General features: G+C 47.4%; 1 protein-coding gene across 1 annotated transcript in view; it reads right to left on the reverse strand.

Annotated features, from left to right (window-relative positions):
- LOC144120408 (bleomycin hydrolase) overlaps window positions 1-26,700 on the reverse strand; it is a 125,065-nt gene that overhangs the window by 75,135 nt on the left and 23,230 nt on the right. Inside the window, exon 4 of the mRNA XM_077652748.1 lies at window positions 21,516-21,746. Coding sequence (XP_077508874.1) covers window positions 21,516-21,746 — 231 coding nt within the window. The remainder of the gene's footprint in view (window positions 1-21,515; window positions 21,747-26,700) is intronic.

Raw genomic sequence — 26,700 nt, forward strand, 5'->3', positions numbered from 1 at the left:
TCAATTTTCCTTGCATCAACTGGGTAACACGATCCGTGCCAGCTCATGACTTAGAAGCTAGCTCTTTTCTTCAAGTTTGTCTAGACTTTTCTTTAAATAAGCTTATCATAGAGCCCACAGGATCCACGGCTAACATTGGTAATATTCTTGATCTAGTCTTAACAAATAACCCCCACATTTGTAGTGATATACTTCACAGGGGTGGAATTGCTGATCATATCAGCACAGGATAAAAAAAAAAAAGTGGATAAAAAACTCAAGACGGCTATGACTATGTAATGAGAGAGGGGGGGGGGGGGGGGTATATTGACGGGAAAGGCAAATATACCCCAGGTTGTATGTAACGCGAGATTCAGCAATAGCTGTTTGGGCATTTAGACACGTGACCACTGGTGTAGTGGTCACGTGATGCACCCCTGCATTGGCAAGCGGCTGTTCCAAACAGCCACCTGTAGGCTTATGTGACCATCACAACTGGCGGTTGTGCTAGCACCCACAGGTTAGGCCGACGGCGATGAGAAAGCCAGGGCAGGCACCCAACAGCTATCGCTGTAAGACCAAAAATAAAATAAGGGGTTATAATCGAGCCAACTACACCAGTTTGAACGCAGAATAGTGGAAATTCCCTACCCATTTCCCCCACGCTTTTTACTTGTGCCATATAGAAGATAACTGGAACTACTTTTAGCAGCCTCAATGATAGTTTAATACCAGTCACCATGACAAATAACAATAGCGCACCTTGGTCCAATCGTCAAATTCGCAGATAAAATAAGAGGAGGAAATGTCTGTACAGGGAAGCAAAGAAAAGCAATGTTCTGGAAGCATTTAAAAAATACAAGTTATGTGACAAAGCCTTCCAGGTTTTGTTCAAATCTACTCGCTGCCAGTTTTTTGCTCATAATTTATCATACTTGTTAAAGAATAATCCTTGGAAATTCTGGTGCATCATAAACCTTAACATCTACCTGGACATTATTCTTTCTAATGCAGACAGTACTCCAGTTCCCGAATCTGAGCGTGCCCAAGAACTTAACAATGCCTTCTTAGCTGTGCTCACTCATGAAAATATTACGTCAGAACCTACAATCAACAAGACAGTAACAACTAACGTGTGAGGTGACCATCACTGAGCCTGGAATTTTAAACTTGCTCAGAAACATGAACATTTCCACAAGTTCAGATCATCTTCGTTGTAGTAATAAATTTCTAAAGAATATTCTAATGTCTTATGTCCTATGATAACAGCTCTCAAGCCACATCTCGAACTTGCGTGGAACAAAAGAAGACAACATGAAAAGGCCACCAGATTGCTACTGCTGCGGCGCCGCTCGGCATTTTGGCGAACTGAAGCACCAAACACTGAAACGAGTCAAAAGACATGCCTGCAGTTAATAAAGGGCTCCGATTGGCTGTCTCGATCCAAGATGCCGCCTGTAGATGGTGTTGCGATGCAGTTTTCAGTTGCTCCGGCTCCTGCAGCGTGGAGTATACCAGTTTTGTCCCCAATAGTACCTGCACTGGCTCAGCAGTGTCTTGGAACACTGCCAATTTTGCCAGAAGAGCTACCACCACCAGCGCTTCTGTCGAAACATGAACACGGCGCCGTTAGTGGCACTCGAGTGGGCCTCTTCGATAATCCGCCTCTGGCTGCCTGCAGTCTGTTTGCGGGTTGCCAGAGCGCACAGCCAGGCACTCTATTTTCTCGGGCTGCTCCGCGCACTTCCGGTTGCTGCCCACAACACGTTCATTTTTCTCCGGCTGGACGGCTTCTGGGCAGCCCGACTCGCCAGGACAATTTTGTGCTGGCAGTGCTCGGGCAAATAGTAGACGACTACGGTGGCTAGACCAGTAGGTGCGTCTACCAGCAAGGAATAAGGCATTGTTCCACCCAGTTAATAACAACAAAACTGGCACTGCTGTTCCTTGCCCGGTGCTTGGATGCGGATCATCTGCTACTCATTGCGGTTACATTTGGCTTTTATTGTTTACGGGGGTTTAATGTCCCAAAGCAACTCAGGCTATGAGGGACGCCGTAGTGAACAACTTCGGAAATTTCGACCACCTGGGGTTCTTTAACGTGAACTGACATCACACACTACACAGGCCTCTAGAATTTCGCCTCCATCGAAATTAGACCACCGCAGCCAAGATTGAACTTGCGTCTTTCAGGTCAGCAGCCGAGCAACACGGGTTCGCTCACCCCAATTTTCACTGACATCGTTCCTTTTTGTGTAACGCTATCAGACGCTAGGGCTGAAGCAAATATTTACTATTTTGCAATGAAACGCTACATGTAAGACAGCAGCTACTTTATTTTCCAGTTTCCATCGGCTCTAGCACAGTGCAGTTCGCAACAGACCCAGTGCTTTATGGTAAAAATGACCAAAAGAAACTTATAGCAAAAAATTGCTTTTGTGCAGTGGTGTACCACACTGTTTAGAAAAGGCCACCATACCTTGTTAACAAGTAGGTAAACTGCACTCCATCTTGTGTGTGAATGCAACTTCGAGGAGCAGTTCATCGAACACATTTTTCACTGAAGGTAATACTTTAAGACTATCAAAATCATTTTCTATACTATGCAGCGCGAACGGTATGGGGAGCGCTAGTGTTTTTTGGGGGGTCAACGCATTCGTTCAAGGTGTGGCCGCGGCCACATGCCGGCCCGTGTGAAAATGGGAAGCTTTTTTTCCCCACCTGCTGCTTTGGACAGCTTCGCAATTGCTTTCACATTCCCTCGCTCGATTAGCGTGGCAAAGAATAGGAGAGTTTGCCTGACGACTTAGCTCTTTCTGGCAGCCAAGGGTTACGCAAGGAATCGAAAATACGGGGTGGGGTGTTCAAGGTTGAGGAGAGGCGTTAGTCATTTTTATTTTTATTTGTGTTGATGTGTTGTGTAGCAATAGCAGTTTTTATGGTGAACACTGATGACAAAGATAACCAAATAACCTTGTTGCAAAGAAAAAATACCTTTGAATTAAGGGGGTGCCGTCAGAAAGACGAAGTGGGAGGGGGGGGGGGGGGGGGGGTACATCTCCATAGAAGGTCTGTAGGTAAAACATGCCTGAAGGAGCCATATAAGATGAGGTGTGAGAAGCATTTAAGACTATGCTAACAAATCGTGTCAGTAAGGTTCAGTCTACCATAAGCATTTATTTCATTCGTTGTGAAGGCCCTCTCCAAAAAGAAAAACTAAAAACGAAACAAGCACAGCCCTAGGATGCCCACTTGAATGCATGGACACGTGCGTCGTTATTTTACTACCAGTGCTGATAAACACTTCTATGTCCGTGATTTACTTTGCTTTCGTCATTGACTAATTGGTGCGTGTGGCCTATTCTGAGACGGCATAAAATCACTTCTTTAAAACGTTCTTGGTGCACACATGACTTAAATTCACCTAAAATCGGCTTTATTAAGTGTAGTTTATTATTCAATTCGCTGTTCCAAGCCGATTGTCATTTTTTCCTTAACTTCCTTTGTACTAATTTCATGCAGTCATTCAAGGGTATATCTACTTTTTTTATTTCCTTGCCACGAGCTTGAGCAGCACAGAAATCTGCTCGCTCATTGCCTTTTATGCCGACATGACTCGGGACCCAGTAGAGTTTAATGTTTTGTCTTCAAGCTGTGGCTGTTACTATGTTGTGTATAATGTCACCAAGTATAGGAGTGATTGCGTTTCTTGAGTGGAGGGCTGTAAGTATACTTAAAGAGTCTGTGTAAATAATAGCGTTTTCGAGGTTCTCGCTGAGTATTTTTTCTACGGTCACATATACTGCGTAACATTCTGCAGTGAAGATGGATGCGCACTGTGGAAGTCGTATTGTTGTCTCCGAATTCCCTCGCACCACTGCACTTCCTACATAAGTATCCGTTTTCGAACCGTCAGTATAAAAGGCTGTGAAACCATTGTATTTTTCCTCAAGTGCCAGAAATTCTTGTACTATTTGGAGTTGTGGAGTTTGCTTTTTGCGGAACTGTGTGAGAGTGAAATCGCACAATGTAGGAAAATCATACCATGGAGGCAGTGGACCTCGTCTTTGCGCAATGCTGGGTAATGTGTTCAGTATGCCGAGATTCTGGCAGATCTCTTCAAAGCGCAAGAGCAGTGGCCTGGTGGTTTGCGGTTTGTTGTTAAAGATTGTTCTGGATGGACACTTTGTAACTATTTCGTAACAGATGTGTTTTGGAAGGGAACGGATTTTTAGGACGTATGAGCATGTAAGCATGCTTCTTCTATCTGTAAGTGATGGTTCGTTTGCTTCGACATAAAGACTGTTTATGGGCGACGTCCTGTAAGCGCCAGTGGAAAGACGCAACCCCAAATTATGCACTGGATCTAGTCGTTTCAAGTAGGATGGCCTTGCAGAACCATACACCAGGCAGCCATAGTCTAAGCAGGACCGTACCACAGAGCGATAGATGTGTAGAAGGCTTGCCCTGTCAGAACCCCAGTGTTTGTGTGAAAGCACTTTGAGTATATTCAGCGATCGAGAAGCTTTCTTTTTCAAGGCATTTATGTGAGGTAGAAAAGTTAGTTTTCGGTCAAATGTTATGCCTAAGAATTTGTGCTCAGTTTTTAAAGGTAACTGGCTTTCGTTTAGGTATAATGTGGGGTCTGTCTGTAGACCCCGTTTCAGTGAAAAAAGTAAGGCCACTGTTTTTTGTGGAGAGAACTGGAAACCATTCCTGTCTGCCCATGTTGCCAGTTTATTTATTGTTAGCTGTATTTGTCTTTCGCAAGTGGATATGTTTGAGGATGTACATGCTATCTGAAGATCGTCAACATAAACAGAATACATAATGGACCTTGGGATTATTTTCCTAATAGAATTCATTTTTACGACAAAGAGAGTTGTACTTAAAATACAGCCTTGGGGTACCCCATTTTCCTGAATAAAATTCTTTGAAAAGGTCGAGCCTAGGCGCACATGGAATGAGCGATTGGATAAAAAGACTTTTATGCAATTTAACGTCCTGCCGCGGACGCCAAGCTCGGCAAGGTCTTGCAGAATCCCAAACCTCCAGGTTGTGTCGTATGCCTTTTCTAAGTCAAAAAAGACTGCAAGACATTGTTGTCTGTGTATAAACGCATCTCTGACAGTATTTTCAAGGCGGACTAGGTGATCTGTGGTGCAGCATCCTTTTTTAAAACCACATTAGTGGCTGTCGAGAAGTTCACGGGATTGAAGGACAAAAGTTAATCTTATGTTTAGGACACTTTCAAAGGACTTGGCGAGGCAACTGGTAAGGGCTATGGGTCTATAACTGTTCGGAGCGGTTGGTGGCTTCCCGGGTTTAAGAAACGGCACAATAATAGCTTCCTTCCAAGCTTTGGGTATTTTTCCTGATACCCAAACTTTGTTAAAAAACTTTAGAAGCGCCTCTACGGCAGGTTCAGAAAGATGGGCTAGCATTTGGTAATGTATTTGGTCTGGGCCGGGGGCGGTATGTTTACCGGCAGAAAGTACTGTTTGGATTTCTTGTATTGCAATTAAACTATTGTACGGTTCGTTTGTACCGCAGTCTGTCGGCAGTCTTTGTTTCTCTGCTGTCTTTTTGTATTTTAAAAATGAATCGCTGTAGTGGGATGAGCTGGAAACTTCGGAAAAATATTCGCCTAAAATATCTGCCTGTTGTTCTAGACTAGTCTGTACACCGGGGGCGGTAAGAAGGGGGACTGTGAACGGAGAGTAGTTGCCTTTTAGCTTTCTGACCTTCTCCCACATTTGTTTTGATGTGGTTGAGTTGTTTATCGACGACACGTAATTTTTCCAAGAAGATTTTTCTGCACTACGACGGATATAACGAGCTTTTGCTCTCGCCTTTTTAAATTTTATAAAATTCTCCTGTGTGGGGTATCTGCGAAAAATGCCCCAGGCTTTGGTTTGTTTCTTTTTTGCTTCTTTACATTCTTTTGTGTACCAGTATTTGTGATTTTGTTTTACTATTCCAGAGGATTGAGGAATAGCTTGGCGTGCAGCGGCAATAATACAGTTTGTGAGACATTCGTTTAGTTCGTCTACACTCCCGTCGTCAGAAACTATTCTATCTAGGCTGGCTTTTTCACGGAACAGTGCCCAGTCGGCTAAGTGCAGTTTCCATCGTTGTGGTTTAGTTGGGACTACTTCGGGTGAATGTGCTAAGCTAATTAGTATGGGTAGATGATCACTTCCATATGGGTTATCTAAGACATCCCAATTAAAATCTGTAAAAATCGAGGACGAACTAAAAGACAAATCTATGCAACTGAATTTTCCTGAGCTAGGGGAACAATAGGTTTGTTTGCCAGTGTTCAGGAGGCAAAGGTTATTGGAGAGTATAAAATCCTCGATCAGTTGGCCTCTAGTGTTGGTTTTGTTACTGCCCCAAAAACTGGAGTGGGCGTTAAAATCTCCGACCATCAAAAACGGTTCTGGTAGTTGCACTAAAAGGTCTTGTAAGTCTTGGAGTGTTATTTTAAGACGTGGATCAATATAAACGCAGCACACTGTGAGTGTTTTAAATGTGTGCAGGATGGCCGCCACAGCTTCTAATTTGGTTTTAAGCTTGTGTTCTCGGGCTGCGATTCCACTGTTAACAATGATGGCTACGCCACCCGAAAGCCGGCTCACCTGCTCTCGGTCACGGCGGAAGACCTTATAGTGTTTTAGAATGTTTTCGTGTTTAAAGCCTAAATTTGTCTCCTGTAAACACAAGGCAACAGGTGAGTATGTGGCTAATATGTCTTTTATGTCGCTTAGGTTACGTAAGAGTCCCCTACAGTTCCAGTGTATAAAAGCCATCTTGTATTATGTGGGTACTGAAAGGAACTAGGTTGGGTTTTCAGGCGCCCTTATTCGGGGCTTTTCTTTTTTTTTCGGTCTATGGAGCCCCGCCGCCCTTTCGACGTCGACGCCTTAGGACTACTTTGACTTGTGTCCATCGTGTCCATTGCATCCTCCGACACGCTGGACGAACGTGCAAGCCGCACGTTTGTTTTCATGTTCGGCCTCTCCGTGTGGGGAGGGACCTTGGGGCCCGCGGACCTGGAGGTCCGCGCGTCCTGTTTTGTGGGTGGTGGCGCAGCGCTAGCTGCTGCCACCTTGGACACGGGTGGCCCCACTACAGGCTCACTGCGTGTGGCCTGAGTGGGAGCCAAAAGCGGCTGTGGTGCTGTGCCTCTTTGCACCACATCGGAGAAAGTAGGTTTGTGTATTGAAGCTACCCTCTTTCGCGCTTCCCTAAATGTTATGTTTTCTTTGACTTTGATTGTGACAATCTCCTTTTCTTGTTTCCAAACTGGACATGTGCGTGAGTATGCAGGATGGCTGCCCTCACAATTTACACATAGGTGTGGTTCAACTGCACAGTTTTCGGAATAGTGTTCATGGGAAGAGCATTTAGCACATGTGAGTTGGCCCCGGCAACTCTGAGAGCTGTGGCCGTAACGTTGGCATTTGAAGCAGCGTCGTGGGTTTGGTATGTACTGTCTTAGTTGGAGCTTTATGTAGCCTATTTCTACGGAGTCGGGGAGGATACTAGATGCAAATGTCAGGACAATGTGCTTTGTGGGGATTTCTTTATTATCTCGTCTCATTTTTATCCTGTACACGTTGGTCACGTTTTGCTCCTTCAAACCTTCCAGAAGTTCTTCATCAGTTACATATTTGAGGTCATCATCTGAGATAACTCCCCTAACAGTATTCAAAGATCGGTGTGTGCTGATTGTGACCGGTATATCTCCGAATGACTTCACTTCTGACAATTTCTCTTGTTGGTGGTTGTATAAAACTTCTAAAAGAAGGTCTCCGTTTGCTAGTTTTTTGATCTTGTACCCTTCTCCTATGGCACTTGTTAAAGTCCTGGTAACAATGAATGGTGACACTTGTCTAGCAGTTTGTTCCTCGTGTTCGCTGTGAACAACGTGGAATCGAGGGAAGCTTGTAGCGTTTTTTTTGAAGAATTTATCTGTCTCGGTGCGCCCTCTTTTTCGAGGGAGATCGGGTTGAAAAAAATGAGAAGCCATGGAATGTGTTCTTTGTTCGGCAATGGTGGCAGCCACCCACCATGGAGCCCTACATGGGGACGGGACAGGTGCCTTAAAAAGCCCTGTCTGCGCCAGCTGTACACCATCACTATAACCAAATATGGCGTAACAAAGGTTTGTCAGCCACACAAGGTTAACCCTCGCCGCCAGGAAAAAGGAAAAAACCAAGAAGTGAGTGGGAGACAGGAGAGTTGTGAGAAAGGGGTAGGAAAGTGAAAGATGAAGTGGCACCGGCACCGCACAGCACGCGGTCATTTTGGCATTTCACCCCACCAAAACGCAGCCAGGATTCGATGCACAGCTTAGAAACACAAGAGGAGGTTAAAGTCAAATAAACAAGCAGCATATTTCAAATAATTTTTAGCAAAATGAGAACTGAAAATGTCATAGGTTTGGTTTGGTTTATGGGGGTTTAACGTCCCAAAGCGACTCAAGCTATGAGAGACGCCTTAGTGAAGGGTTCCGGAAATTTTCACCACCTGGGGTTCTTTAACGTGCACTGACATCGCACAGTACACGGGCCTCTAGAATTTCGCCTCCATCGAAATTCGACCGCCGCGGCCGGGATCGAACCCGCGTCTTTCGGGCCAGCAGCCAAGCGCCATAACCACTCAGCCACAACAGCGGCTTCGTGCGAAATAGATAGAGTCACCTTCACAGATGTGAACAGTTCTTTGTTCGAACCACAAATGCCTGCCCAAAGGGCATCCAGCCGATGTATGCTCCTATTGAAATTTTTCAATGCCACTTGCGTCGAGGCTAGGGAGCATACATGCTTGTAGGACCGCATCGCCCGGTCAGCTTCTGTTCTTGTCATCCACTGGTGCTCAGTTAGAACTTCCAAGTGCATCATTTAGACGCCATTCCCAGAGATCGGGAATCAGTGCACATGCGGGATCCAGAGATGACTATCCCTTCGCCAGCTTGAACCTCAACGGTGACCTCTCCGCGATCTTTTTGGTGCAGTTCTTCACGAAAGCGGCGCAGTCCCTTCTGAACCCTAGGATAGCCAAATCTGAAAGTTTCAAACCTTTCGGAGCGCATTCTTCGTAGCAAGCCCAAGGTCAACCTTGGGCATCGCAACTGTGTTCGCATTAAGGTCCATGTCCACCTTGATCAACTTCAACGGACTGTCCGGCGCCATTATTATACTATTTTACTCATTAGTGATCGTAGAAGTTTCTCCAATGCTGTGCCTAGAAATGGAAGCATATGCGAATAGGTCTGGAACAGTCAGAAAACAGCTGCAGTTCCTCCGCGATGCCAAGCATAAAGGTTAGCTTTGCAGACAGCAGAGGATCGCGACTGCTGTTTCGACCACGCAGTAACTGGAGCTGGTCGGTCGGTTGTTCTCATTTCGACACGACTCGACATAATACACTTTTAGGTACGGCAGAATCTCAATAGCTCGTGAAATTAAATAAACATTTTCAAGCCACCGCACAGCGCAAAACTTCATAGGATAAATGTTGCTCCCAGTTATGCGTGCATATTCAGCGCGTCAGGCAGGCACACATTTGAATAAGTTGTACAAAGCCTGAAGAAATTCCATGAGTTGCCAACCTGTTGCCGCGTGCACGGTTTTGAAGGCATCGTTCACACCATGAAGGCCACAGCTACCAACTTCGAGAATATGAAGGCCGTTGCTGGATTTACAAAGTTCTTGTTTGATGTCACGGAGAAATTTTATATTTACATCTGGCCCATCCATTGAGATCTGAAGAATTTTTGATTGGGAGAGTCCATCTGTGGAAGTTTTAAAAGCGGGCATCAATTCTTCCGCCCACGTGCGCCCCATAAAGCATGACGTCAAGTAGCACGTTTTCACACTCTGCTCTGCATCCGACCAAAAGCGAACCAACACGTCCATTTGCTCATTTTGTGCCACTTTGTTTAACGATTCATCAAACGCCACGACGAGGTGGGAGGCTTGGCTTACTTCCGACATGAGGTTCTCCTTGAAGAAAGGTGCGAGGCCATAGACAATAGTATATCCTACCTTGTCTTTGCCAAGCTGCATTTTCTTGGCTGTGGCTGACGATGAGAACATCAAAGGAAACAGAGAAGCCCATGCCGCGCCAGCACGGAGTGATGTGTGCGTCATAACAGCATTGAGGCGCCACATCACTTCAGCATTTATGACCTCTAAGCAAGGGCGTCCACAGAGTTTTTTGCATAATGGGGGGGGGGGGGGGGGGGGGGGGCAGCGGTATGTTCCCAGCAAAAAGGCACTATTTGCAGAGTAAATTTATTTATTTATTTATAAATAAATAAATAAGTAAAATAGACACATGAAAAAAAATTACAAACAGCAAATTAATGTGTGGCTTGGAGAGATACATTGAAGTTTAGTAATGAACAAACAATTAAAATTAATTTAAAAATGCAAAAAGATACTACCACTTCGTGGAGAAAAGTGCTCAGTCTTGCTGCATGCGGGTTCTCGACTCACCCGAATTGATGACCAGCACAGCATAATATGTTCACAAACACGCAACTACAGTCACTCAGTCAGTCTTCCTTGAAGAGCAACTGCAGACTCCTCAGATTTTTCTGGGCGACATGGGTGATGAAGTCATTTCTGTGCTTCATTACACACTCTCGGTGCACACTCATCATACAAAGGCCATCCAGCCTGTCGTTTGTCATCGTTGAGCGTAGCCAGGTTTTCACTCTCCTCATTGTACTGAAGGAACATTCGACCGTACAGGTAGTAACTGGCAAAGCCACAGCCACCTCAATGGCTCTTGCAACACCGGGAAAGAATGTCTTGGCCTGATGTAGAAGCTCCCAGTAAGTTATTTCTGATGGGTCCCCAGTTTTGTTGCACACTTCTCGTACCAAGAGATGGCCTCTTCCTTGAAGTCGTCGATGCCGTAAAAGCATTGGAGTTCTTTGGCGAGGGCAGCGAACACGGCTCAAGTGCTTCATTTTTAATTGATGCAGCTGGAGACGTTTAAAGTTCCTCTCACTGCTTTCAGAAAAGCGGAGAGCTAAACAAGCAGTGAGAGAGTCCAAGTACGGCACATATATTGCCACACTGTAGTATTCCTCCGGCGACTGAATTCCATAGTTGTCTCGGTGGACCTGACGAGAGACTTGCCTTGGTACAGGTACCACCACATTTAAGTGATTGGCTGTCTCCCTTGCTGCATTCATGATGTCAGAGAACTCCTCTACAGCGTTTGTCGGTGCCGGTGGCCGCGAAAAATATGTTGCAGCTCAGTTATGTGGTCATGCACAGAATGGAAGTCCATGGATACACCTTGCAGAACGTTCATAGCTGGTTCGAGCCGAGCGCTGTACTTCGCTACAATGTGCAAGCAGATGAAAGATGAGCTTGTTGTTGCGCAGTAGAAGATGTGAGCTCATTGTCTAGTTGCAGCGTTCGAGCATGATTTCGTTGACGAGAGCACCTCGAGTTCTTCGACTATGGCCACATAATGCTGAGAGAAGACCCTAATAGACTTGTATTTTGCAGACCATCTTGTCTCGCACAGCATCGGAATGTTGAGCACATTTTTCTCTGGAGTACGCTCTCACGGAAGAAGTTTATGGTTTGTTTGATTATCCCAATTGTGTTTAGAATTTCAAAGGCGTCGTTCAAATCGTTGATGATGAGATTTAGTTTGTGACTTGCGCAGTGGAAAAATAGTGCGTTTGGGAACTGTTTCTGTATTATTTGTTCACTCCAGCTTCTTCTCCAGCCATTGTAGAGCATCCATCGTACCCCTGTCCAACAAGGTTCGAAAGAATCAGCCCGGCATTCGTCAAGCGCTTCAAGATTGCAGCGGCGATGCAAGCGGAGTTTAATTGCTCCAGCTCTACAAATCCTAAAAACTGCTCTCGAACGCGCACTTCGGCTCCCGCCTTGTCAATAATGCGAACGCCTATAGACATCTGCTCTTGTACTGAAATACCTGCAGTTTCGTCAGCAAGAACGGAAAGAGCAAACGCTGTGTCAGCTTCGGCAACTATCTGCTCTCTCAGGATGTCGCCACAGATTATGACGATCTCGTTCTGGACGCGGACAGAAGTGCACTTAGCATTGCCAGCAAAAGAAACAAAGTGCTCCTGAAGTAGAGTACCTCCAGCTTCTACCCGAAAGTCTAGGAGATCATTGAAGACTCCACTGTCGGACTGCTTGCCGCGAATTGGCAAGTCATGTGTCGCGCAAAAGACAATGGTGGAAACTATTTGCAATAGTTTCTCACAATTCCTTTCAACTTGCTCGTGCAGTGCTCTGTTCAGCTGCTGTACAACGGGTAGCTGCTTGCCTTTCATCACATCCATAAAGTTCTGTGAGGCAGTCATTGCCTCCTGGTGCCATGGGGATTTTACGTGATCCCTGCACGCCTCGTGGATTTTTCTGTAGTTCCTGAAAGCGCGCTATATAAAACTACCTTGAGTACCTCAGTGAACACGCGGAGGAAAAGTGACGCAAAAACGACAAGGGCGCCTTTCGCTATCGCTGAGTACGCAAGCCAAAGGGCATAATCTCCAAGCCATTGGTGGCGAAAAGGCCTCTTTCCAGGTGTTACATCCTTCTTAAAGTCGTATGTAACATTTGGCGACCATGGTTTAGTAAGAAGAAGTAACTTCAAAAAGTCTGGGATGCCAGTGAGTTTAGCTTTGCCTAGAAACATTCCTAAGTCATATTCTTGAGGCAAGTTAGTTGTTTTCTTGCTGTTGTCTCCAGACTTCAAACCCAAGCAAGGAGAAAGTAAATCGTCTCGGCTTACTGCGTGACTGGAGCTCGCTGTTGGTGGAGTTCCTTCCATGGAGTTGATGACATCGGCTACTGTCCGGTGATAAAAGCTTGCATCGCTCTGGTCAAATCTGGACTTCAATCCTAAGAAATGAGAAAGGGAATCATCTCTGCTTGCTGTGTTACTGGAGCTCACTGTTGGTGGTGTCCTTTCCATGGAGTCGACGACATCGGCAACTGTCCGGGCATTTGGCATTTGGGCATTTTCTGGTCGCTAGCGGTGCGGTCTAGCAGAAGCCGAAATGAAAGCTACCATCGCCGCACGTTGAAGGCCTCTATCGGGGGTCACTACCGTCACTTCGTTTACGTTTGCACCGGCGTCTCACGATGGATCCCGTTCCCGAAACCGCCAACGAAGTTCTCGCAAAAACTCTGGCCTGCATTTCAGCGACCTCAGCCCCACAGAGCGTGCGATGCTTTTGAGGGAGCACGGTTAGGTTAGGCGCCGGCGGGTCGTTTCCCTCTTCCTCAGTGAGCAGCCGTTGCTAATTAAATATCTTAACCCCAGTGCGGGGAGCCGCGAGGAACGGCACATCGCGCCAGGCTTTGGGGCCAATGGATTGCGATTCCTTGAAAGGCGCTGTTGAAAGGTGCAGCAGGCGGCGTCGAGGATGTTTCTCACGGTTGCAAGGGCCAGTTTATTTTATTTTTGCCACAAAAAACTGATGGGTGCTCAAAGGCGCTCACTATTAAAGTTGGCGGCTTGAAAGTAAAACCGACACCCGACGCTTCAACGGTTCCACGAGTTTTTGGAGGTACGAGGTCCACTGGATCGGGTTCTTTCGCCCACTTGCATGTGCCTTCAGATATGTACTGTGACTGGATTAAATTAGCCGAGAGCTCGAAAAGAACAGCTCCGCCCAACTGCCGAAGCTATTGAATGGAGCCACAATTGAATGGAGCCACAAACAAACGAGTTGGAGGAGAGCGGAGTCACGGTCTCTGCAGGTTCCAAATATCTATTAAAGCGAAAGCTTTACTGGCTGCGAACTTGCGATTTCGCCGTGGCGGTGCTCCGAGGAGGCACATGACGTCATAACGCGCCTTGCCGCGGAGCCCAACCAGTTTGGCCGGGCCGGCGGCAGCTGGTGCACACGGCGCGAAATAGAGACGTGCTCCAAGTCTCCGCCAGTGTGGTCAGAGTGCGCCGAAGCCGCCGAACGTGTCGGCGGTCAAGCGCAGTTGGAGTATAGAGGGTCTTGCTTTGGCCGACGTAACGTCGCCGTGCAGCGCGCGTGCGCTACGCCGGAGTATAAACGCGCCTTAAGAGAGCCTGCGCTTAATCGCTAACCAACGTATTCGGTGGCGGCATCTATGGGAGCCACTGAAACCCTCCGCACTCACTTAATAAAAGAAAAAACCTGTGCCGAGGCTCGGAATCGAACCAGGGTCTTTGGCGTTTGAGGCGGAGACACTACCACTCCGCCGCGTCGACTCAAGGCTAATCCATGAATAAAGGCGAATCTAGTGAATACACTCTTCCGATGCAGAAGTCTCCGCGCTTTCGCTACGTATATCCTGGCCTAACAGAGCTAGGCCATCAGCAATTTTTTTCTTAACTGCCTTGCATCTTGTCTCCCGTCCCTAATAAACGATTTCCGTTAGTCTGAAGTTGACTGGCACAGCCGGGAACGTTTCGCCGGGCAAGCGCACGAACACACAAGTGCTCTTTATACTGCTAACTGCCTTGTACAATCACCGACCATCGTGCCATCATAGTTTTTCATCGCCCGTGGCGATCATCTGACCGGCCTTAACAGGCTCCTTCAAAGGTTAACTAGAACTTGAAGCGGCACTTGGAGTTCCTCTGCTGTTCGGCGCTTGTAAATCGAGGCGCGTCAAAAACAAAACCACGGGGCACGCAAAGCTCATAGACGCGAAGCGCCATAACAAAATGAAACTCTCCTGACTGCCTGTGGCGCCACCAAGCATCGATTTTCTTTGCTTCCGACATTCAGGTTGTCTTGTCTGTCTTCCTTGTGTGACAAAAGTGCACTATCGGTTTCAAAACAAAATTTACTTCAATCCTGAACTGCGCAACCTTCCTTTGTCAGCCTCAGATATTCGTGGCTCCGTGGAGTAAGGAAACTTCCTCCAAGGTGGCGTCCCTTGTCCTATGACGTCATCACGCTTGTACTTGCGAGATTGGCCTGTGGCGGCGATACCTGTATTTTGGTTCTTCCTATTTTCTACCTTACAAGAGCTTTGTTTTCAGTATGAGTGGTGTTTTTGTGATCAGGAGATGGTATTCTAACGATACAAGACAATTTCAATTTCTCCTCAGTGTCCCTTTAAATATGTAACGTATTATGGAAGGATTTAAAAAAGCATGATTTCACGCTGCGATTGTTCGAAGCGGGTCATCGGCCAACTCGTTTGCAGCACGTGTGATATGTGGGAAAGCCCACTTGCGGAATTTCACACGAGGTCAAGCCTAGAGGCGTCGGAATGCGATCGGTCCGTGTGATAAATCACGGAGAAGGAAGGGAATAGGACATCTGCATTGTTTTCCTGGAATTTTTTTACTCAAACATCGGCTAATTTGCCCAGATATTGTGGTTTTGCCACGGTCGAATTTATGAAAGTTTGCGCAGTATACAATCGCTGGCAAGTATTCGGGAATTTTTGAATATTCGAAAATTCTCGAATATAATTTTCTCGAATATGAATAGGCATCGAATATCAAACATATTCGATTCGTATTCGAAATTTCGAATATTCGCACACCCCTACTAACCGTTGATGGGGCCAGTAATGCGGCGTATACAGCACGTTTGCGAAATGGGTGTTCCTGCTACATTTCACACTTGTTACCAAGTGCGCACAGCTCGGTTGTTCTAGAAGAGTTTTGCCACCGGCGCACGTGCATATTCGGTGAAAACCGAATGATATATACTAGTTTGAACATTCACCATAAAAGCTACAATGTCAAGCTGTGCTGTCTGAACAGCGGGAGCACGGCATAGCGCAACCTCGCGTATGTCCACGCATTCTAACGCTCCTGCGGCCTGTTAGCATGCAAAACAATGCTCTGCCGTCTCAGCACGAGCCGTGATTGAGATACCACAACCGTCGTTTACTAATCAGATAAGTGTGGCCTGCCGCAAGAGGTGCTGCATGAAGTTTGCAGAAACTCCTGCCCCATCAAAGAAGCGCAAACATAAACGTCTCTGCACATGAGGAAAGTGCATCCCATTATACCGTTACACTCGCCCGCGCATAGGCGCACATTCATGCATGTTTTCATTTGGTCATTTGGCGTTCCATTCAAATAGAGTACAGGTACTGCCACACATGGTCGTTTTTCAGGCTACGAGAAAACTCTTCGCTCCAAACCGTTTCTAAAAACTGAAATGGGATGTTCTCCTCCTCTGTCATCCTCTTTCGTTAGCAAAAGCACGTTTCCAGCAAAGAAACAACACGCACACAAAACAGCCGCACGTGAACTGCTGAACACTGCCAAGCACATGTTTGGAACCCCTTTCCAAGCAAAAGTGCCAGCGGAGCTTCAATGTTTGTGCAACAGGTGGCGCCCGCTTTTTCGCAAATGGTCAATTGAAGAAAAGCCACTCTCCCAAAGTCTTATGAGCCCATATCGATTGGCCTTAATTACAGAAGGTGAAGTTAATCCCGTTTGCCAAATTTGTGACAAAAACCTTAACGCAGATGATCACCACATTCTCAGGAGATGCGAGGGAAATCCACCCCTCAGAAAGCTCCTGCCATATCCCTCAGCTGACAGCTGGGAAAAGATCATGTGCAGTGAGGACAAACAGGTACAAGCCAACATTGCAGATTAGATCCTCCAGGTTGCCCCTTCATGGAGGCCACCTGGGGCGGAAGTGGGCTAACGACGACAGGAAAGCTGCGAACGCACGCGTGGAAGAAGAGCTATGCGCCGCGACAGAAAGCGCTGTTTTTGCGTTGAATTGAGCTCGCAGGGATGTAATAAATTGATCCTGCGGCGAAAATACTGAACCACGAGATGAGAAACCTGGTGAATTTAAGGAATATTAGCAGTAGATTTCGAAAATGTAATTTAAAAAAAATAGATTTTTTCACGATTTTGTTGTCCTAAAGAGCCGTGTCTCCCTTAAAAAAAATAAAACCAATTTTCATTTTACGCGTGCAGAAAGCCAAGCACAGCCATTTCAGATGCTCATACTCGTCATTCTTTACACACTCCCATTGGATGGCCTCAATGTGGCGCCCCTTTTTCCGACTACACTGTGAGCAATGTCGTCGGAAAATTTGGAGAACGCTTAAGCTTCGCTCTAAGAGTGGAACGCGACAGCACGTTGCAGCGCTGCCAAGGAGTCCACGGAACTCCATCACTCATTCGCTGTGACAGCTTGCCCGTTGAAAAGACCATTGAGCTCATTTTTCTTTTCTTTTTTTCAATTGTTTCAATTGTTACTTTCTGAGCATTATATATTTACTTTGACACCTTGAACCGCCTTTTTCCATTTCTTTAATTAATCAACTGATTACAATGATTTCATTAACTTGTCATAGCCTATCAGACACCAATCAATCTTCAATCACATGAACCACTAACTACGATGATAAGATTTTTTTACGCAGCCCCCAATTATTTCAGACACACGGTGCCGACTACTACTACGCCGAGGGCTTTTCATCCGAACGAGCTCTGTCACGTAAAATTGCACTTAAGAGCGGAAATGCAGAAGCCTTTCTCTTTCATTTCTAGTTTTTATTTTTATTTGTTTCCTTTTCTTTCCTTTTGTTTTTTATATTTAATTACATATGCTGCTTGTCAGCTGTTACACAACTTATGATTGACAGTTCGTGCGGACAACTTCCCTCCACAACTTCCGTCCATGCCATTCATGAGCCAAGAAAGGCTTATGCCTGAAAAATTGTCCGGCAATACTGCCTCAGTGTTCAACTTAAGAATGTTAGCTATGGGAGCTTCAAGTGTTTACATCCGTGTGTTCAGCAAATATGAACAAGACCAAATCCAAACATCCGCTGATGTTTTCTTTCAGGAAACAACCCTTCTAAAACACAAGCAGCGCCATCTACCCCATTGATTTTGCACTAATATTGCGATTTCCAGCCACCTTCTCTATATACAGTATGTTTCCTTGCTATATCAGTTAATAAATTTCATAAACGTGTGCATCACAACACAACAAATCGTTTGACACCATTCAGAACCGCCTGTGACAGACGGTTCGGCCGTAATGGCAGTCTGAAGGTCCTCGGAATGCACGATTTGGGGGCTGATTCATCATCTGTGCAAATCCCACATATATTTTGGGCTTCACCTCAATTGGTAATTTTATCCTCATGAACATGCCAAGTCATTTGTGTGTCAAATGGGTGGCCCCCAAATTTGATGCAAATGGTGGTCCTGGGTGGGGGGGGGGGGGGGTCCCACTTTGATGGCTGCTATACTGGCACATATAAAACAAATCGAAAGTAAAGGTATCAAACGAGGCACTACACGCCCAGTGTTGCTATGTGGTCAAGAGGTAACTGTTTTGATCAATTTGACCTCCATTGCAGACAGACGCGTGCTTGACAAGTACAGTCGAGCCCACATATAACGGCCCCACTTAAGACGAACTTTCGCTTACAACCAACGAGACCTGCGCGACCCTCAAAATACATATTGTTTCAATGGCACAAAACCACATGTATAACAAACGTCATTAAGTCCTGCTGATCGGTTACAGCGAACAGACGGCATAAACTCGGTGCCGCGATGCAAGATAACCTGCCTACGACCCCTTTGTGCGCCCAGCGCACGGTATGGTTTCCCGAGCCTCATCGCAAGCGAACTGCCCGCCCCGTTTCGTGCTGCTCTCAAGCGAGCTACCCCTTCCCTGCCGACGCGACTTCCACGATCACCCTCCCGCCCCTCCTCCCAACTCCGCTCCCCTCTCCTCACTCTCTTGCAAATCCGCGCATGGCCTCCGCGATCAACCGCACCGCCGCCGGTGCTGATCGTGGAGGTCACGCTCCGTGAAGCAGGCCTTTCGTGGAAGCCAAGAGGTGGCTGCACAGACACTCACGAACGCCCCTCATTGGTCTCTCCACTGGTGCTGTGCATCTGTATCTTTAGCTTGATTGGCTTGATTGCCACCTGTGAGCATTGCATGTCTGAACCATCGCGCGCTTTTGTCACTTTTGTTGCGGTGCGGACGTTTCGTTGGCTTCATTCAAATCTCGGGCCCTGGTTGTAATTCGGGATAACGGACGGGAACACCGTGCCTGTCTCCTAAGCGGCCTGGGTGGAGGTGACTGCCACTGGCGAGCAGAACTGCTTCCGCAAGGCCGGCTTCGTCGAGTGTCTGATGCCAAGCCTGATGCTTCGAAAGATGACCAGCCCGGCAGTTATTTGTGGCAGCGCGTCGTCGACTCCAACATGGGGGTTCATGACATTGGTTGGAATGATTTTATTTCTGTCAATGACGACGCAGACACCACAGAATTGCACAGGCGAGGGCACTGTTTCTGATGTGCGGGACGAGAGTGACACGCGGAGGAATCAGATGAGGATGAAACTTCAGAGCCAGCACCCATAAGCACGCCTGTAGCAATGGGCTACATAGAGAGCCTCAGACAACTTGTCTATGCCAATGGCCTCGGCGAAGAGAACGCTTCTGCTTTAAATAAACTGAAAACCTGCCCCATCGGATCTGCGCTGCAAAAACAGACGGCCATCACGGACTTTTTCGCAAAGAAAAAATTTTGTCTTTTGACAAGCAACTTACTTTAAAGCTGTGGTCCACTCACTACGAACTTCGGGATATAACGAACGGATACCGCGTGACGCTCATGTTCGTTATAAGCGGGCTCGACTGTAGTAAGAGCTAACGCTCTCAAAAGAATTTCCCAGTGCGGATCATCATGCAAGCTACCGTATTTACTCGAATGTAACGCGACCGCGAATGTAGCGCGAGAGGTGACTTTAAATGCTGCCTAGCAGGAAAAAATAAAACCACGAATGTAACGCAAAGCTTAGGGATGCAAAGCAAAGTACCTTTATTTGACATTGTGCCAAACATGTTTACTCATCTTCCTCGCTTTCGGAGGCCAAGTTCTCAGAAACGGAGTCCTCCTTTCGCTATCGAAGTCTCCCGGTAACTTCTGCTGCATCGATGTTCGCCGCAGAGAGAATCCATTCCTCTCCATGAGCGTTTGGGCCCACCCACGAGATGCTCTGAACTTCCCATCTCCCGAGCAACATCTCTAACTTTCAAACGGATCAGCTTGGCACTGACCCCTATGAGACGGTTGCGCTGCTCGATAACAAAGTATGCCACTTCTTTCTCCAGCTGGACATGATGGCCGTGGCGAGGCTCACGAAATCCTTTACAGTCGCACTCACATTTAAAAAGCCCTTCCCGCTGCAGCCGCCATCCGCGGACGGTTGGCTCGTTGAGGTCAAGTCTTCCATCTGCCGCAGAATTTCCAACCCCTTCAGCTAACAGGATCGCTCTTCTCTTAAAACAAGCGTCGCACTAAGAACGATGCTTTGCCATCGTGTGCACTGAATCAATACACCGCGAGCAACGCCACAAGAACATGACGCGACAATGCGTTGAGCTTGATGTTACAACGAACACAAAAATGACAGAGAAAAACGCTTTGACTTTGGATGGATGAGGATTTGGCTTCTGTGGTACCCATGTTGCCAGCATAAGATCCCAAAACTGCAGAAACCGAAACCAGTGGCGTAAAGCGGCACTGCTTTAGGCCAATTGAAGTGCGGTATTCGATTATTATGCAAGGGTAGACTTTAAGGGGAAAAAAAACCAGGAAAAAACTCTCGTTAGATATGAGTAAATATGGTAGCATACATGGTACGTGAGGCGCCAACACGCAAGGCTGTATTGTAGCAACTTTCATTCGAGTGCCAGCCCTCTGTGGTAAAGCTGTAGCATTACAGATACAATACACAGCTAAATTTATACAATATTTTTCCAAATTTTCAACAATTGCGCGTGTTTTGCAAACTTTTTAAGCAATATTTACACAAAGTACTTGTGTTGAAATAAATGTTTTCATAAATCACATTCTATTGCCCCGATTTTAATGTAAATTTTGCTTTCTTACACCTCACATATTTTGCAGGAAAAAACTGCCTAAATCTACCAAAAACAGCCATTTTTTCCGTGGTAACGAAACAGTTAAGCAATGAACCACTGCCCCGGCAGGTGGCTGTTTCAGACACAACCACTGGTAGTATTTGAGAGACTCAGGTAACTCTGCTCGAGCAAGCTCTCGGAAAAAATCATTAATCTGACAAGGCGGGCAATTTGCCTACAGTTTGGTGGGCAGGTGGTGACATCACAAGGTTACGTGACTTGGGTTGCTATTGAGGGGATTTTTGCTTATGCCAACGACACTGGATTTTCTGCTGCACAGGGCTCTTAACGATATCGCGCTGATAAACACAAAAGAAGTCTGTTAAATTTCTTAAAAATAAGAACCAAAAAGTCAGAACAATTCATATAACAGCACGGAAGAGTTTCAAGAAACATGCGTACTCAAAAGAGGAACCAGGAAAAAGGTCCCTCCTTTATCCCTTCCGTTCAGGTGTCCAAGGAGATATGAGACAGACATTTCCTTTCCCCCAAAAACCAATTATTATTATTAAAAAGCTAAAGGAACAACAGCTTCACTGTCATTTTAGAAATCGTGCAAAACAGGAACCCTCTCGCAAGGCTGCACACACACCTTGCTGGTGAGCAGCTGGCTGAATCGCCGTGAGGCCTCGGAGGAGGCCGACTCCGGATAGCACTGCTTGGGTACCAGGCCGTGCTTGGCCACCAGGTTGTGCACCATGTGCCACTGGCCGCCGTCCTCCAGGGGCTCCCGCAGCAGGAAGCTGAACAGTCGACCCTCAACTGGCTCCCCTCGGCGCCACATCTCCACCACGTTGTTTAGGAAGTAGTTGCTGCGCTCAATCTGCACAATCAAATCATCAGCCTTACTACACCCACTGCAGGGCAAAGGCCTCTCCCATGTCTCTCCAATTAACCCTATCCTTGGCCAGCTGCATCCACCCTTTGCCTGCAAACTTCTTAATCTCATCCGCCCACCTAACCTTCTGCCGCACCCTGCTCCGCTTACTTTCTCTTGGAATCCACTCCGTTACCCTTAAGGACCAGCGGTTATCTTGCCTTCGCATTACATGCCCTGCCCAAGCCCATTTCTTTCTCTTGATTTCGACTAGGATGTCATTAACCCGTGTTTGTTCCCTCACCCACTCTGCCCGCTTCCGATCTCTTAACGTTACACCTATCATTTTTCTTTCCATGGCTCGCTGCGTTGTCCTTAACTTAAGCTGAACTCTTTTCATTAGCCTCCATGTTTCTGCCCTGTAGGTGAGTACCGGTAAGATTATGCTGTTGTACACTTTCCTCTTGAGGGAAATTGGTAAACGGCCACTCATGATCTGCGAGAGTTTGCCGTATGCGCTCCACCCCACTCTTATCCTTCTAGTTATCTCCCTCTCATGATCCAGATCAGCTGTCACTACCTGCCCTAACTAGACGTATTCCGTCACAATTTCTAGGCTCTCGCTGCCAATTGTGAACTGTTGTTCCCTTGCTAGGCTGTTGAACATTACCTTGGTTTTCTGCATGTTAATTTTTAGACCCATCGATCTGCTCTGCCTGTCTAACTCATTGATCATGATTTGCAGTTCACCTCCTGAGTGACTCAGCAAGGCAATGTCATCAGCAAATCGCAGATTATTTAGGTATTCTCCATTTATTCTTATTCCCAACTGTTCCCAATTCAGGCCTCGAAATACCTCCTGTAAACATGTGGTGAACAGCAATGGCGAGATCGTGTCTCCTTGCCTGACGCCCTTTCTTATTGGAATTTTATTGCTGACTTTATGGAGGACTATAGTAGCTGTGCAGTTGCTATATATATTTTCCAGTATTTTGACATAAGGCTCTTCTACCCCCTGATTAATAAATCAAATACAGGCACACAAAGGTGATCAGAAACATCAATATGGGGACTCCCAGATCCCTGGTGGTCCTCATACTACTCCTAGTGCAGTGTTGCAGCAGTTAAGCGATGCACCACTGCTCTGCGATGACAGGTGATGCCACCCAAGGGCCCTGTGTGACCTAGGTTGCTCTTCCCGAGCAACCTCTCACAACCAATCATTTAAATTCCACCTGCCATGGTGGTCAGCTTGCTCACAATCCGGTGGGCAGGTTGTGATGATCGCATAAGGTCACGTGACATAGGTTACTTCTCGGGTTTTTTTTTTCGTTATTCGGGATCAGCGACGCCAATGACAACGCCGAATTTTCCAAGGATTGGGAGCCTTAATGCCATCGCGTTAAAATGCGTATTTTGTTCACAACACATTGAGTCTTCGTGGTCTTGTAGAATCTCGATCATACGAATCTCGCGGGGTCCTGAAAAATATTCATATCATGCGAAATTCGTACCATCCAAAACTAACAAAATTCTCATGCTGAATTCACGCAAATTTATTTCTGGCTGACACTTACGAATCTACTTACGGCCACGCGACATCGCTGGCTTGCGACATCAACACCATGCTGGTCGCATGACGCCACTCGCTGCTTGCGATGTGCGCCACACGATTGGCGATCGCAACATCGGCGAAATACAGGCTGTGCGCCGCCGCTCACTACTTGTGGTGCACACTGTTTGACTGGTGATCCCAATGTCAATCAGCAAGTTCTCGTGTGAACAAAAGTGCGGTCGTGGCTCGCACGTTTTTACCATTCGCAGGACGGCAAGGGGGTGCTCACAAGACCCCAATTTCTGCCCATTGTACACAATGCACTCTAATCTTAATAAAGTTTCTAACCCTATTAAAGTTAGAAAAGAACGCCAACCAAAAATGAAAAAAATAAACTCATAGGACGGTTATGACTCTGTAACACAAGGCTCAGCGATACCTGCTTACGCATTTAGTTTTGGGGATATTTTGATGTAGAAAAGATACAGTGACCTCATATCCCACTGGTGTAGTGGTCAAGTGATGCACCCCTGCACTGGCGGCTGTTCCAAACAGAGCCACCCATAGGCTTATGCGAACCAAACTGACCGTGATATAAGGTGGGTGCATTAATGACCAGTGGGTATGTAACCCACCCATCGCTTACGCCGACGGTGATGACGCCGGACGACTAAGACGCGCAAGCCAGGGACAGGCGCGTACAGCGCTGGATTAAGGGTGGGGCTAAGGGGGCTGCAGCCCAGGGCCTCACCTCGGACAGTAGGCGAAGGGGGCTCATTTATTCTAACCTGCTTAGTATATGGAACCATGCGCAACGGAAATTCGAGCGACATGTATGAAGCGAGAAAACCAGAAGGTGCAGACGGGGCCCCCCACCTAATGTAACAGAATGCGTTTAGCCTGATCATTTGGGGAGAGCTTGTCGAGCTGGAAAAACAGGAAACCCCCGCCACCCCGGCGGCGCCCTCTTTCTTACGAAGCGAGGTGCGTTTGCTTGGAAGAGTTTTCGTGGTTTCCTGTCAGTCCGTCTGTCCAGTGCTGTCTGGAGAGGAGGGGCAATGGGGACACATTTAAAACATGTAATGTGGGATGAGGACCTAAATCTCCCTTGCCCCCCCGTCACCACGACGCCACCCTCCACCTCTCAAATAGTTCCGCCGCTCTCCTTCTCATAGAAAGGATGTGCTGCAGTACCCAACAGTGCCTCCCATTCGACTTTTATTTACTCTGATGATAATTTGGGTGGGGGAGGATGAGTCCAATAGCAGAGGATGGTCCGATAGCAGAGGATGATAAGTCTGATGGCAGAGTCCAGGCAGGAAAGGAAAAAAAGACGTCCCACGTGCGTTTGTCCGCTGCCGTGGGGCATGGAATGTTCACTGCTTGGGCTAGGGTTGTGGAAGAGTGAAGGGGGAAGTTGGAGAGCTGGACACAGAGGTCTGTCTCCAGGGCCCATTTCTGCCTAAGGTGGCTGCGCACCCTCGCGTGCGCTCGACGGAAAAAGTAGGTCAGACTGGCCGCCGAACTTCACTTCACTTCACTTTAATACCTTAAAAACCCTCGTTAGAGGGTATTACATAAGGGGTGGGGCACACAGAAATGAAAAACAGAAAGACTAACAGATAAGTTGAAAGTTATACAAATATAAGATTATCACTAAGCAACTTTCCAGAAAGAAGTAGAAAATGATGGCTCAGAGGCGACGGAAGGCGCATAACTTCGCCCGCGCTAGAAGTCGCCCTCTCCCCTTCGTTCTCGCACTCGGAGTCGACGGGGCGAAAGAAAAATCTAGAACCTCCCAGAACAGACGATTGCTCCTAGCCAGTAGGAAGACGAGACCGAAACGGGAGAAGGAGCGAGTTTGTACGGAGAAGGAGGGAATTCGTGCAAGGAACTCTATGCGTATGTGAACGCCTGCTTTGGCGCTAGTAACAGACAGACGCAGTGTGCGTCTAGAAGTTGATCGCAAGCTGCAATTCAGCCCCGAGCCGCCGGTTAAGCATGCATAAGCCCGCCCACTGAGGAGCTCCCGGGGGACGCACCACTCTCGGCCAGCCACGGACCATCCAGGCAGCGTGCGCCAGTCATCGGGACGGCCACCGTTGGACACTCTGCGGTCACGTCGGACTGACAAAGTGCCCAGTGAGGTGAACTATTAGCATCCATTCATGCGAAAATGCTCGGTCCGAAGCATCAAAGTAGTGCGTCTAAACGAAAGGCGAAGTTAGAAAGAGGAGAGCATGAAAAGAAGCTACCAAAGATGACAAAGTACCTACTGAATGCAGCTTCCGCGGAGCAGTATGATCGCTCTACCCAGAGTCCGTGTCAAACTCCCAATAGTACCGACTGTGCTTCTGTGGAAGACTTGCCAACTCCATCACACGGTTTCCTGGCAAGAAGCAAGGTTTGACTCATCTTGGTTGTCTGGATTCTGTGAAAATGGTGGCAACCTCGTTCATCGATATTTCTGAGCAAGCGACGCTAACCGAGCCCTGTCCTGTTCCAGAGTCAGAAACGTCTATGCTACTCAGCCGGGCCCCTGCCATAAAGCTGCAGGTGTCCGGTCCGCCATGCCCAATTTCTACTACTGCTGATCAACAGGTGCCAAACCTCCCCTATGAGCCTCCTACTGACGAGCGCCAGGAAACAACACTCCAAGAACTGACTCACCTGTTTCCTGTTAGTTTGGCTTCAAATAATCATGTTCCCACCCACAAAGTGTACCTCGAGGGGACGAATGAGACGGCTTCTCGTTGCGGCAACGGAGAAGTACAGACACCCCCTGTGGAGAACCTGTTTCCTCCTCCATTTCGATGCGGCCCATCTTCATCGTCGGCCGTTGGGCCGGACAGCCCCCTGCTGAGCGAGGAGGGAAGTCTCCCTCATGGGGGAAAGGGTACGGCGACGGGAGCACCACCTCGTAGTTTATGCGGAATTCTGCGGAACCGGAGAGAGGCCCTTCGGGATCCGGCCAGCGTCGAGAGCGGTTGGAGCCGCACGCTCCCGTCACCTTCCACGGCAGGCGCACGGGGATCCGTTGTGCCTTGCCGCTGGACCTCTGGTTCCAGGCAGCGAAGCGAGCGCAGCAAACGCGCGCTCTGGTCGCCTACCAAACAAATGCTAGGGAAAGGCTTTGCCCCAAGAATGCGGCGCGCACGGGAAAACCCGGCCGCCATTATCGGCGCATACAAACGTTCGCCGCCGATACCTTCGAAGTCGCGCCCCTGCCCCAGCCGGTAAGTCGGAAGTCCTTCTTACGTAGCCTTCTATTGCCGAGGAATGCCTCGTTGATGTTTTGTAGCTAGCTGGCCCGCTCTGTGTATTGATTGCAAGTGTAATAAATAGCATATGAGTGTTAACGCTGTGTCGTCGCTTCCCTTTGTCCCTCGAGCATGAACCCCTCCG

The sequence above is a fragment of the Amblyomma americanum genome, chromosome 2, assembly GCF_052857255.1.
Source record: "Amblyomma americanum isolate KBUSLIRL-KWMA chromosome 2, ASM5285725v1, whole genome shotgun sequence".
Lineage (NCBI taxonomy): Eukaryota > Metazoa > Arthropoda > Arachnida > Ixodida > Ixodidae > Amblyomma > Amblyomma americanum.